Source organism: Carassius auratus, unplaced genomic scaffold (genome assembly GCF_003368295.1).
Source record: "Carassius auratus strain Wakin unplaced genomic scaffold, ASM336829v1 scaf_tig00026546, whole genome shotgun sequence".
Taxonomy (NCBI): domain Eukaryota; kingdom Metazoa; phylum Chordata; class Actinopteri; order Cypriniformes; family Cyprinidae; genus Carassius; species Carassius auratus.
Window position 1 is genome coordinate 1,809 of NW_020525529.1, and position 15,656 is coordinate 17,464.

The window sequence follows — 15,656 nt, forward strand, 5'->3', positions numbered from 1 at the left end:
AGTGAAAATAAACATTTACAAACCTCAAACTTTTGAAGCGTTGTGTACACACTGCCTTGGGTCAAATTTGTGGAAAAACTGTACAGTGTGTAACTGGCTTTAAACTGGTTATGATCAGTTTTCCTACTGAAGTGGTTGACCAGATCCAAAGCCAAATTCCCATTTTCTACATATCATGTGATCTAGATCATCTCCAGTCACTCCTATCATCTTGTTTATCAAGTTACGACAGATACATTTTGACCCCTGATCAGCATGAACTGGTGTTATATGGATACTCGCAAACGCTGAACTGCTTTAGAAGTTGATTCTGGAGCATCTGGGACACATCCCCCCGCTCTAGTTTCACATAGATGACCTCCTTCACATGTCTCATCTGTCCTCAATGCCAACGATCTAAATATCATGTCTTTAAAGGTGAAGCATACAATTTCAGTAACAATAACGGTTCATAAACGAAACCCAAACGCTCTCTCTGTCTCCCATTGTTCAATCAAACCAATTCAGTTTGATGCTAATAACGGCAGAAATGGCTCACTTCATAATTAAGCCAATGATTTTAGTTTTTCAGGGTACACACACATATGGATGGCTTTGATTTCTGGGAGGCTACTGCTATGTTTTTGTTATCCATGAAACAGTGATGAAGTAGAGAAAAGAGATGGAGCCCACTACTATCTGTCTTTCCTTCCCATCTGTCCCTCCAGCTCCAGTCATGTCTGTCAATCATTCTCAAACACACACACACCACACAGCCACTCACTTTCTGTCATATCAGTGTGTTTCGTTTGAGACTGTCTATAGCTCTATTAACCAGAAGATGATGCAAAACTCACCATCCAAACAGTTTAAAGCTGAGTGGGGGTTTTCCTTTCAACTAGACAGCATTGGAAGTGCTGCTACAAATATTATGACTTATCAAAACTATTTTATGCACAAAGCAGAATGTCAGCAAAGCTGTAGAAAAAAAAAAAAAAAGAACCCAGAGAGCTGCCTTGCTGTTTCTTGCTAATGGAAAGCTGGAGTTCTCTTTTGTCAAACTCTTATACTAAATAAAATAAAAAAAGTATCAAGTAAAATAAAAAAAGTGTATAATTACAATCAATATTTCTCTCACTTTGTCTGTGATGATTTTGCTAAGATTATTAACATTAATAAGGTACGATGAACTAACAATGAACATACTATAACTTCTTCTATTTTAATTGATTTTAAAATGTAATTAAAAAGTAATAAATGGGCAAAAACTGAATTTTCACCCAATACTATAGTCTTCACACGAGCGAATCTTCATAAATTTTCAGATTGTTGTTCAAGAAGCATTTATTTCATACTGAAAACCATTTTTTCTTTCTACAGGATTATTTAATGAATAGAAAGTTCAAATGAAGAGCATTAATTTAAAAATATAAATCTTTTGTAAAATGATAAATGTCTTTACTGGTCACTCTCGATAAGTAAAATGTATCCTTGCTGAGAAAAAGCAAATGGTACTTAAATGGTAGTGTATGGAAAGATTAAAATAAAATAAGATTTAAAATAATTTCTGTAAAATATTGTTCATGGTTATTTAATGTTAACTACTGCATGACCTATTGTCAATGTATACTATAGCGACAAAAAATATAAAGTTTTTTCCTTGCAGTGCATTTAATGTAAAAATATTTCTAGGATAAGTTATGACAGCTTAAAATGTAACAAAAAATTCATGTTAATATATGTGTTGTTTCTGAAAAATAATTACGTGTTCATGCCAGACTTAACATATAAGTTTAGTTAACGTTTGTCTAATTTAGTTAAGTTGGCTATTTAAGTTATTATTACTAATTGCAGAAACATTTTTTCTACAGTGTTTCCTTTCAATACCTTCTGGGATTAATCATTGATAATACCAAAAGAACAATGTTGCTTCCTACTTTTTAGAACAGCTTTGATGATGTCTATGATGCAGGTAGGCAGTTTACTAGGTTTTGCAGCAGAGCTTTAGCGTCAAATTATTTAAATGTAACTGGTAGCATGTGCACATATGAAAAGGTCTATTTTCTATACACACACAGTTGCAGCGTTACCTCTTTAAAATACATGAAAATCTCTGCCTGTTTCTATAGACGGATGCACACAAGGGAAAATCTCTGGACTTCTAGAAACATCGGTCTTATAGAATCGAAGCACGTCTACTCAACTGCACATATGTCCAATACTCTCTTCCTCTACAAGGATAAAAAAAAAAACACACACACTATTTCATCACACCTCTCCAGGAACATGGCTGCCACCTACACAATCAAAAGGAGGATTTCTTTAAATATTGACGTGTCCTCCTTCCACTGCCTCAGAACAAACAGTCCAGCCTTCACTTTGAGGCTCACACAGCTTCTGCACATGAACTTAGCAAAAGAATGAAGTAGGGCAACATACAGCAGTGTACAGTATAGAGAATAAGTGTACTCACAAGGCACAGCGTGGCGGTAGAGGTTGTCACGTATGGTTTGCTGAAGCTCGTAGTCAGCAGAGGATTTCGGAAACCTTTGGCTCAGGTAGTGTTTCAGGTCTTTATTGAGTTTATTTCCTGCAAAACAAAAGGAACATGTTATTGATTCTCAATCATGTACAGACTCGGCAGATATCTGTAGCTGCGTAGTCTGTTTCTGACTCAATGTTTATATCACAAATGGATAAAACTTCCTGTGCGTGGCTAAAATAATTATAGCACGTACATATTTGTGATATGAAGAGGATTTGGGATGTTCCTACACTCTTAAAAATAAAGCTACAAAAGTTGTCACTGGGGCGGTACCTTTTCAAAAGTTACACGTTATAACTTTTAGGTACTAATATGTAGACTTGAGTCAATGATATGTACATTTGGAAACTTTAGGTACAAAGATGTTTCTTTTGAAAAGGTCCCATTCCAGTGATGGCTTTTGACAGCTTTTGTGAGAGTGTATAGCATGGCGCTGAGAATACTGTATTTAATGCAATGTATTCAAGAAAAACTAACTTGCATACTTGTCAGTGGTCTCAATTGGTCGCAGTTAATAAAATTTTGGAGAGCAAATGGAAGAGGAGGATATCTTCTAGATGTAGGAGATGCTAATGAGTGCACAGTACTGTTCAAAAGTTTGGGGTTATAATACTTTTTGAAATAAATTAATACTTTTATTCAGCAAGAATGCCTTAAAAACATTTCAAAATTCAAATAAATGGTGTTTTCTAGTCATTAAAGAATTTTTTAAAAAATAGTACATTTCGACAAAAAATATTCAGCAGTTTTAAACATTAATAATAAGGCATGTTTCTTGAGCATGTTTCATCAGCATATTAAAATTATTTCTGAAAGATCATGTGAAATAGAAGAAATTAGAGTAATGATGCTGTAAATTCAGCTTCGACATCACAGAAAATAATTACATTTTAAATAAACAATAAATATAAAACAGTTCTTGTAAACTGTTAGAATATTTCACAACAGCATTGGTGAGCATTAGAGACTTCTTTCAAAACATAAAAAACACCTATTCTTAGAATGGTTTACAATTTAGTTGCAGGATGTTTGGATCAAGTAAATCTAGTACCTATGTTTCTCAATCCGTAATCAATGACAAATGAAACGCATTCGTAAACATTAATTGTGGCGCAAGGGTGTGAGACATTAACACATAGTAGCACACCTCCATTCACACTCATGGGGATACCTGGCTGCCACCTCGACCCAGTGCAAGCAATAGAGTGGGCCATGTGAAACATTTCCCACCCTCAGCTCCACCATCTGTTAAGAAGACACAGATCGCTTACCCAGCACCATTTCAAAGAGATGCCAATAGCCAAAAGCTGTTTATGTGTTAATGTGGGTCCGCTGGGTGCCTGCAACAATGCCAGATCAGTCGTCTCAACATTTCTCACATGTACACGTGACTCCAGGGACTTCCCTTTACCGGATTAATGGGAATATTGCATTTCTGGAGAATTCTTTGAATGGACAGTCTCATTAAGGCCTAATGATGTCATCAGTTTCTCTTTCGCTCGCGCTGTAGTCTGTCGTTGATCAAATGAAACTGCATTTTAAAACTTTATGAACATACATAATTGGTTGCCTTGGCGATACTCGTTGCTGCAAGTCTCAAATGCCACCCTCTGCCCTTGAACATTTTCTAAGAAAGACATAAACCAGCACAGACTGTGAGTTAATAATCTACTGTAAAGTTTATGCCGATCCGGGCTCCTTGAGGATGCATAGTAGATGCAAAAACGTATGTTCATAATTTTGTGTACTAAAAGAATAGCAATTTTTCACAGTCATTTCTAAATCTAATGCTTGATCCCAGTTTAGAAACATCATCTTGTCATTAATGCACTGGGATATCTAATGCCGTTTCTCCAGTGTTTTGTATAGAATCAGGTTTATCTTTGTAAACTTAAGGAATAAATAAATTTTAATTAACCATCAAATGAGATCAAAACAGTTTAACCACTCAAAAGTCAGCATAACAGGATGTAAACAGCCTATTCAAATGGAAAAACTCAACAAACACTTGCTTTTATAACTGAGCACTTACAGCAATTTTCCCTGAAACAGATAATCATTTTGCAGAAACGATACAAACTATTTTCATTTTTGCTTGGAGAATGAGTTTCAGGTTCTACAGGGAATTGGAATCTCTTTGTCCTCTTCTATAAAATTAATTCAGTACTCCTTCACTTACTCTCATCATAATGTATTCAAACAAATAATAATAACCACAAAAAAATGGTTATGGACTTAATATCGCGGTCTACAAATCCAGAGCCTTTATGAATCTTTAAAATCAGCACGAAATGGAAATTCACCAGATCAATTCCATAAATGCATGCTATTGATTACATTGTGAATGATCTATACATGCATACTTTTCATTTTTGAATTTTGAAAATTACACACGGATAACATTGTGGTCTATGAATCCAGAACGTTTACAGTTGTTTAGTAAAATGCAAGGATTTTCATGTAATATAAACAGATTCAAAACGCAGCAGATATTGTTGCACACATTGCATTGAGGAAAGACGTACATTTAAGGCACAGTTTGTGTTACTGCCACCATGTTGAGCAGGCTGTACAATTAGCTGATGAACAAGTAACAGCTCTGCCAGGCAATGTTCAAGCTAGAAGGTCAGAAAAGAGCTTTTCTTTTCTAACTGAACCTCTGGAGGATTGTTTCTTAATCTAGCCACATCCAAGTCTAAAAATACACTTTGATGCGAAACCCATTAGACTGTTTTTTTTTCAGAACTAAAATGGGAATAATGTGCGAGTGTGAAATTCCTGTTGAGTTGGTGTGTGCAGTCTGGCGTTGATGTTAACGCCGTGGCATACCGCTGTGAATTAATCCCTGCAACAGGTTGTGAGTCATTACTCAAACCTACAGCAGCCAGACTATACACCCACCCCCATCCATCATCCCAAACTCACTTTATTCCAATTAGCTGCTTACTGGTCGGACTCAACTTCAACAATGGTAAAAAATAAATAAAAAAAAAATATTTTTTTTTATTATTATTATTATTTTTTTTTTTAAATGCTTGAAAACCCAGATGAGATCTAAGATCTTGCCCTTCAGAGATGAGTCTAAGAAAGGGATGTAAAAACAAAAAGACTGTACTACAGACAGATGCCAAAATTCTGTTATGACAGTACAGTATTGTTCAAAATAATAGCAGTACAATGTGTCTAACCAGAATAATCAAGGTTTTTAGTATATTTTTTATTGCTACGTGGCAAACAAGTTACCAGTAGGTTCAGTAGATTGTCAGAAAACAAACAAGACCCAGCATTCATGATATGCACGCTCTTAAGGCTGTGCAATTGGGCAATTAGTTGAAAGGGGTGTGTTCAAAAAAATAGCAGTGTCTACCTTTGACTGTACAAACTCAAAACTATTTTGTACAAACATTTTTTTTTTCTGGGATTTAGCAATCCTGTGAATCACTAAACTAATATTTAGTTGTATGACCACAGTTTTTTAAAACTGCTTGACATCTGTGTGGCATGGAGTCAACCAACTTGTGGCACCTCTCAGCTGTTATTCCACTCCATGATTCTTTAACAACATTCCACAATTCATTCACATTTCTTGGTTTTGCTTCAGAAACAGCATTTTTGATATCACCCCACAAGTTCTCAATTGGATTAAAGTCTGGAGATTGGGCTGGCCACTCCATAACATTAATTTTGTTGGTTTGGAACCAAGACTTTGCCCGTTTGCTAGTGTGTTTTGGGTCATTGTCTTGTTGAAACAACCATTTCAAGGGCATGTCCTCTTCAGCATAGGGCAACATGACCTCTTCAAGTATTTTAACATATGCAAACTGATCCATGATCCCTGGTATGCGATAAATAGGCCCAACACCATAGTAGGAGAAACATGCCCATATCATGATGCTTGCACCTCCATGCTTCACTGTCTTCACTGTGTACTGTGGCTTGAATTCAGAGTTTGGGGGTCGTCTCACAAACTGCCTGTGGCCCTTGGACCCAGAAAGAACAATTTTACTCTCATCAGTCCACAAAATGTTCCTCCATTTCTCTTTAGGCCAGTTGATGTGTTCTTTGGCAAATTGTAACCTCTTCTGCACATGCCTTTTTTTTAACAGAGGGACTTTGCGGGGGATTCTTGAAAATAGATTAGCTTCACACAGACGTCTTCTAACTGTCACAGTACTTACAGGTAACTCCAGACTGTCTTTGATCATCCTGGAGGTGATCATTGGCTGAGCCTTTGCCATTCTGGTTATTCTTCTATCCATTTTGATGGTTGTCTTCCGTTTTCTTCCACGTCTCTCTGGTTTTGCTCTCCATTTTAAGGCATTGGAGATCATTTTAGCTGAACAGCCTATCATTTTTTGCACCTCTTTATAGGTTTTCCCCTCTCTAATCAACTTTTTAATCAAAGTACGCTGTTCTTCTGAACAATGTCTTGAACGACCCATTTTCCTCAGCTTTCAAATGCATGTTCAACAAGTGTTGGCTTCATCCTTAAATAGGGGCCACCTGATTCACACCTGTTTCTTCACAAAATTGATGACCTCAGTGATTGAATGCCACACTGCTATTTTTTTGAACACACCCCTTTCAACTATTTCAACTAATTGCCCAATTGCACAGCCTTAAGAGCGTGCATATCATGAATGCTGGGTCTCATTTGTTTTCTGAGAATCTACTGAACCTACTGGTAACTTGTTTGCCACGTAGCAATAAAAAAATATACGAAAAACCTTGATTATTCTGGTTAGTCACATTGTACTGCTATTATTTTGAACAATACTGTAATTAAAACTAAATGTCTAAGTGTAAAATTGAAAATAAATAATCTAATAAACAGAAATAAAAAAGAGAGACTATATATATATATATAACTAAAACTAAATTTTTTTCTGGAACTGCATGTTCAGAATCATACATGCATATGCATTTTCTTTTACTGATATTATTCGAGATCAATCAAATAAGTAGTCGATTTGTCAGTTTGGCTTGATGAGAATGTTAGTGATCAGCAGAGAATTTTCCAAAGAGCAAAGAGTCTTGAATTACTGTGCATTATTTGTTCTGATGAAATAAAAATAAGAAAAGTATAAAAAAAATGTTCAGGGTGTCATTTTACACAGACAATGCACTTTTTACATGCAGCGAGTAGATTAGCCAAGATATAATATTATTATGTGTGTTGCAAGTGATATGGAAATGGATTTAGTGCAGAGTAAAGAATGGCTCTAAAAGCACCTTTTCGAGAAACAAGTGTTTTGAAAAGAAAATATGATTACAAGATATTTTTCAAACAGAGGGAGCAGCATATCTTAAAACCAATAATAACTTTATTATTCAAATCGCAGCACAACCACAAAATCAAAGTAAATATACAAAACTCAGCAAAATGACTCCAGAACACAAAGGATTTAAGTGAATTATTGGTACTGAATTTTTTGGGGGGCACTCAACTCATCCTGCAGTTTTCAAACAGCTGTATGATATCTGTTGTGAGGACGGCATTCTTCTTCATTTTGCTGACTGATTTATGCAGACCCTTTAGACAGAAATTACAACGGCCCAATGGTGCACATCTTATCTTACATAGCTGACTGCTTTCTTTTTGCTTAGTGTCCATAATCCTGTGTGAAGATGAACAAGAGCCAGCACTGAGTCTTCATTGGTATTTTACTCTTCCACTGGTAGAGCAGAGAGAAGAATAAATCACTCTTCAAGTCTGTGTATATATTAATGCATGCAGGTCTGCGTATAGGGGGACACCATTTGGTGTCCGAACCCCAAATCCCTCCTAAAATAGATAATTAGAAAACAAATTGTTACTGAATCAACTGCACCTGGCAGAGATACCGATAAGCTCCCAACTGCGAGCGCCCACTAAACAAAACAGACAAAGCACGCTGGATTGATTCCAGCATGTGTGCATCTGCATTTACACAAGTGTGTAAGACAACGGTCTCAGTAGCCAATTACCTGCTGGAACTCAATGCCCATCAGAATAAACTAAAGCACAGTGCGTTTAGAAGAGATTACTGGATCAGATGAAGCATCCGGCATTCAGAACGGTGAGTGTGTGCATGTGTGTGTGAATACAGGACCTGGTACCACTCAGAAACATCACTGCCAGCTGACGCCAGCCCAGAGTTATTAAATCCAGGAACTGAACGGAGGCTTGTTTTACTCGCTTGGCTTTGGCGAAGGAAAATGAAAGAACTGTCAGATTTGCACATATTCTTTGGAGTCAAGCTACTTCTGGACATTTTTCATTGCCTGAGCATGAAAGCAGGAAATATAACTTTGTTCAGAAAGGCTTTTGAAAAAGAACTGGAGCCTGATATATGAGTAAAGAAAGCGTCTGACACACACAGTCTAACCGGTAGCGTGCAGAAGTTTTCTGAAATCAGGAAAGGCATCTGGTCCAGTGTAAATTCCCGATCCATTTCCATCTGAACAGATTTCAGGTTAAAAGTGTATGGAGAGCTACTGAATTATGATTTACATTGAATCATTTAGCAGACACTTAAAAAAAAAAGGACAATAGAAGCAATTAAACAAAAGAGCAATGATACTTAAGTGGTAGGACAAGTTCCAGTTAATCTAACACAGTACACAAAGTCATACAAGGGGGGAAGATAGATATGAGACATTATCAGAACAAAAAACAACTTTGTACGTTCATATTAACATTTTGTTGTGTCTTTTAAGTAATGAAATACTGACATAAGATAGATAGATAGATAGATAGATAGATAGATAGATAGATAGATAGATAGATAGATAGATAGATAGATAGATAGATAGATAGATAGATAGATAGATAGATAGATAGATAGATAGATAGATAGATAGATAGATAGATAGATAGATAGAGATTAATGTGTCCAAGAGTGTGTGAAGAACAGGTATGAAGTCTGTAAACAGGCATCTGTTTGATATTCTGCTCTCGTTTCTTGCTCAGCTCTACACTGCCCTCTCTGTTTCCCGCCATTACGCCTGGCCTGTATCACACTGAGTCTTGTCGCCATGGCAACGCTGGTCAGAGCAGCACTCATCCAGCTTTGATGTTTAAGTGTGCCGCCCCCTACTGGTTGTTAATGGTAACAAGCACAAACATTTACCTGCAGTTACAGTTTGCCTGTTTAAACAGCAAATTGTGCACTCTATGAATCACTTCAGAATTGTGAAAATATAAATGGATAAAATGATGCCACCACAGCACCCAAGAGTGTGTGAATACTGTAGTCAACACAGTTAACGTACATTAAACTTTTTGGGGGGCTAATAAATTTAGGCACTGTTGCATTTACTGGACAAAATAACCCAGAATAATCCGATAAAAACTAACACACATTGTAATAACATGAAAAATATATATTTTTAATTATTAATCCAAAAGTGTGATTAATATTTAGTGTGATTATATATTACTATTATATAATTAAAAAGTAATGGCAAATTAGGTATTTTTTTATATTAATTAAATTACTTAATGTTCAAACATAATAATAATAATAATAAAAAATAGAACCATTTAATGTGTTAATGTAGCAGTAATATGTAATATAAGTGCAGTCACAGTGCCATGTTAACTCTTCATTTATCAGGAGGAAAATACTGCTTTGTTGGCTGAAATTTATGACAATCGGAGCCTATCGGCGTTCATCCTGAGGATTTGAAATGACCATACAAGATAAAAAAGACAGAGACACTTTACAGCCGCATCTCTCTGCAGTAGCAAGTGAAATTGTTTACCACATTCCAGATTGCTTTTATCGATTCCCAGCACTCTGGGCAGAAAATATGCCTCCAATGATTCATCTCAGACATGCAGTGTTGATCAGATAGAGCTGTCGTTTATATTAGTCCTCTCTGACTGCAGACATCGTATCAGACAGGCTTTTCAGCCTCGCTGGCCTCTGTGTTTGTGTTTGACTGTTGGGGTTATCTGAGTGTTTTATGGTTGAGAGTGTCAATGTGAACGCATTCAGGCATATACATACACACACATATATATGTATACATACAAACATATATATCCCTTCTCTCACTCAATCTACTCAAGCATCAGACAACCAAATTAAACTTTCACGCCACCAAACAAATCAGACCCTTCTGATAGGATTAACTGAGAAGCATTAAGACTCTGAACACCCGGTGCGAAGTAACACAATTAATTAGCAGAGCCTATTAACACTGCTAGCTTGCATTCTATGCTAGATAGAAACGCCTGTTAAAGCAGCTTAGCATCATTGTTTGTCTGCCTACAAATGTTTCCTCACTAGGCCAAACCTTACATGTGTGTTAAGAGCTGCTTCAGGAGTCTGGCCCTTTCAGGACATTACAAAAGGAGATTTATAAGACAGCCAGTATAAGCAGGTGGAAATAGATTGACCTGGGATGCATTTATCATCTACAGGGTCTTCGAATGTGCCCATCTGGGATCTTCATTAACCCTGTAAGGCACACTGTTGTAATATTACAACATCAGTTTTAACTTGACTAAAATAAAGCTGCTCATGTTTTTTTTTTTTTTCTCTCTCTCTCTCTAAAACCGCATTTAAATTAACATTTATGCATTTGGCAGACGCTTTTATCCAAAGTGACTTACAGTGCATTCAGGCGGTACATTTTTTTTTATCAGTATTTATTTACACAACTAATGGGTCCTATTGTTCAGCCTTGCAATGCTATTAGATGCTAGATTTGAACAAATAGGCCTATTTACCTGGCCATAAACTCACACAACCTGCAAACTTCCCTCGAAGCACAACGTCTTGTTTTACTGGACTGGATAGATCTATAAAATATTTTTTTTCTCTGATTATTAATGTGAAGATCACAGTGTTTGTGCAGCAATATTTAAACTATCTCCATCTTATCACTTATAAAATGTACTTAACTGGTCCTTTGCTTGTTTGCCATAATATCTGCTTGCTATGAGGGCAAGGTGATAATGTCCTGAAATGTGGGGGGTATAAGTGCTATTGGCATGAGCAGTAAAGGCCACAATATGCTTTCAGACAGTATTGTGTGAATTCTGTGGATGGATAAATACTTTAAAACATGTAAGTATGTTTTGGATAAATAGTGATATTTTTAGCCTGGAAAATAATCATTGTTTTTATATATATAATATATATATAGCTGTCTACAGTGGAAACAGTGACTTTGAGATGGTCTGTGACACAAGAGAACAATATTTTAAAGTCAAATCATGAAGAATATTTTAAAGCTTTCATTTAATTCATCAGGCTTTGTAAATTAGGGCTGCTCCGATCACGATCGCCGACCATTAATGCGCATCTCGTCAGTAAAGCCAGTTCTCTAATCATTGGTAAATTCCCTCAGGTGCGTGATTTCACATAGAGCAGCTGTTACTACACAGAGCCGTTGTTAACTGAGAAGATGCGCAAATAAACGCTGAAAATGAACGTGGACCCTACTGTAAATATAATCAGAATAAATATTTAATACATTTTATTTTCATAAAAATATGGGAAAATAAAAACACCTAACTCTGACCAGAGTTCACACCACGCAAAGTTGCAGCAAACGCTCACACAAATTGAAAAAAAAAATCAATTTTATATATTTATGGGTCAAAGACAGAAAGGGGTTTTCAAGAAGTGTAACAATAGTTTAAAAATCTCTCTAAATAAACATTTATATTAAAACTTAAATTTTATATTTTGAATCATTTTTTCTGTTTACATTTCAATTTAAGTTCAAGGTTTTGTTTAAATAGGTTTTGCTCTAATTTTGTTTTAAAAAAAAATTTGTAAATTGTTCTTTATTGGTATTATTTACATTATTTTTGTATTTTCAAAGCGTTGTTGCTTTTTTTAAGAAATTAAATGTATTTATTTGTTACATTTTTTTTATTTATTATTAAATCTACTTGTTGCTCCAGGTTAATACATTGTGTCAGAAATGGACAAAAATAAATAAATAAAAACTATCCCATCCTTTTCCTTATTGAACATTTAAATGAGCACATGGTCCTAAATATCTCACACACACCTACATAGCACTTTTAAACCCTTTAGGGAACTGAAAATCTAAATCATACACATTTTACACCTTCTCTACCCAAAGCCTTTCTCCAGCCCAACCATGACGCAAAGGACTACTGGACAGAAACAAAAGGCTCCATTCCTAATAAAACACTGAGTTGAGCTTGCAGTGTTGAAGGCCATATCCTCACCCTCCTTCCTTCCTCTGAACATCCGCCTTGCTTTTGTTCCATGGCATCTTTCTTTCTCCTCACTTGAATTGTTCCCTCAATCCATTACTGTGTCCTTCTCTTCCTTTTTTAATCATCTTGGTGCATGTGTCACTTTCTTTTAACCTCCGTCACACTATGTCTCTCTCGCTTCGCTGCAGTTTCGATCTTGCCCCACCACTGGGTTTGATTAAAGCCTCTGTGATATAACCCACTCACACCCCACACAGGGACAGTCCCCCCGCCATGTACATGGCAGCAGGGTGCGCTCAAAAGTCAATATGGCACCCCTCCACCCAACCAACACACACTTGAGGAGTGTGGCACCACACCAGCCATGCTAACAGGAACCCTACCAACCTGTCTCACTCTCACTCACCACAATGATTTTTCATTATGCTGATGCAACAAAATAATGAAATAAAGCATGTGCCGTCCTCATAGAGCCTCAAGGAGAACGGCTCTGTGAGTAAGCAGATAGCAACCAGCTGAGCCAAGACCACCAACACCATCTTAAATCTTTCCAAGCCCGTCACTAGGGGGCGTGTGTGAATATGGTCCAAATCTATTTGTTAACATGGCTAGTTAATGTATTATCTTATGGAAATAATAAACTACAATGCTCAATTTTAATTCAGTTAAAGCATTTAACTAATTTGAAATTCAATTTATTCCATTCTGCTATAATGAGTTAGATACAAAAATGTACTTGTTCAACACAAAGAGGCCTACAACACCTGGAAAATAAAAATAATTTAAATAAAAAAATAAGGTTAAATAAAAAATAAAAATTAAACCATGAAATAGAATAATGAAGTAAATGAAAATAATGAAATATAAATTCATTTTTACGTAAAACAAAAAAAAAAATCTAATGTAAAAATAACACCACATTCTAAAATAAAATTAAGTACTGCATTTAGTTGTTTAAAACTACATTCACTACACTTACTACATGTAAATAAAATACATTTAAATAAAATAGAATAAAATAAAACTCACAACTAATTCAGAATGGCTGTAAACAGCGAAGTATGTTTAATGTATAATAATGCATCACCAAACATTTTATCCATCTATTGTGTTGATTACACCAAGGATCCCAGAAAGAGCTGTTTGTAATGCTCTATTGAAAGAAAAATTATAAAGTATAACATATATAATATAATATATAAACATTTGCATACGGTATTTGCTAGTCTAGTGTGTCGAGTCATTGTCAAGGCAATGACAAAAAATGTATTTCAGATTATTTTTTCATCTCATTTCATCTATAGTTTTTTTCTATGTAATGTGAAAGAAATTAACGACCACAACAGCATAGTTAATCAGTAAATTACAGAGAAATTTCTTTATAAAGGGTAATTTATTAAGAAAGTCCAGATGGGACGTTTCAGGTTGCATACAGAGCAATAAGAATGAACTGGAGAAACTCACTCCTTCACTGTTGTCACTCCCTACGGCTCTACCTAACTCTGCCTCTATTGTGGGATTTTACTCCCACAACCCCTTTGCTATCCACCTCCAGACTTTTCCGGTCATTCTCTTATCCTCAGGCTGGCGTTGACCCATGAGCCGATGGCCATGACCTGGTTTCTGCAGCGGTGATGCTGAGTCACGAGCCAGCAGGATGTTACATGCGACAGAGACAGGCAAGGTGATGTTATCCACATCAGGGCCTCCCTCCACACGCCACATCTGCCTCGGTCTATATTTAGTAACGCTAATGCATGCACACAACTGCCCCACTCTTCTACATTTAACTACACTCAGTGAGAGAGAGAGAGAGAGAGAGAGATTGCATACATAACACATACATCATAAACACAAGCTTAGGCACCTTCCCAAACAAGTCTTTGACACTCTAATCTAACAGTGGCCCAAATCCACTCCTCTAGAGCAAAGCATACTGTAGGACATTACACAACATACTAGAGCATACGTTACATTCATACACCGTCACAGCTGGGTTCGTGTTGTGTTGTAAATGAAATATATGACTTATAAACAAACAAAATGATCCCCCCGCAAATACAACCCAAATCGCATGAGCTATAAAAAAAAAAAAGAGCTTCAAATCCTAGATCAGTCAAAAATGTAGCACTAAGCCTCTCACAAACTATGGTACATGAATGTGTAATGAAAGTGTGTCTGAACTCTGAATATGGCAGATCTTATTTTATTTGCATACTATAGGGTGCCATACAAAAAGTTGTAAACAATATATTATAAAAAGAGGGTCAACAATAAAGATTGTAAAAACTCTAATTTAGAATACTATCAAGATTTTATCTTTGATATGGTTTCATATGGTATGAAAAATCATTTGCAAAAACAAAAGTTCAAATATAAATACATTAATAAAATAATAATAATAACAACATTTCATACAAAAAAAGACACGTTATAACAATAATAATTTTCCCCCCTTACACTTAATTTGTTTTTTACAAGGCATGTTAAATAAATACACCAACATTCAAAAGTCTATTTCGCTTAAAAAAAATAATATTGTATTTAAATTGATCATGGAGTAATGGCAGATGAAAATTCATCTTGAAAAAATTTTTTAAATGTTACAAATATATTAAAATAGAAAACAGTTATTGTCAACTGTAGTATTGCAGTTTTATTATATTTTGATCAAATAAATGTAGCCTCGTTGAGTATAAGATACGTCTTTGAAAAGCATTTAAAAAAACGTCTGAACTGTAATACTTTTTATATATATATATATATATAAAACTAATGAATATGATGTTTTTAGTGGGTCACAAAGCATTACAATGTGAACTAACCTTGCCTTGTCATAAAAGCATCAGGATACCTGATATTTTAAGAGACGTAAGTCATATCATTGAATCTGTGTACTAATTTTAGTATGTCTTTCATTTTAATGTATTTTTTATAAATTAA

The 15,656-nt window shown here is 35.5% G+C and overlaps 1 protein-coding gene across 1 annotated transcript in view; it reads right to left on the reverse strand.

Moving 5' to 3' along the window:
• Positions 1-1,861: 1,861 nt before the first annotated feature.
• Positions 1,862-15,656, reverse strand: part of LOC113078786 (membrane-associated guanylate kinase, WW and PDZ domain-containing protein 1-like) — a 56,336-nt gene continuing 42,541 nt past the window's right edge. The window contains exon 2 of the mRNA XM_026251082.1: positions 1,862-2,569. Within this exon, the coding sequence (XP_026106867.1) occupies positions 2,277-2,569 (293 nt within the window). The 3' untranslated portion in view covers positions 1,862-2,276. The remainder of the gene's footprint in view (positions 2,570-15,656) is intronic.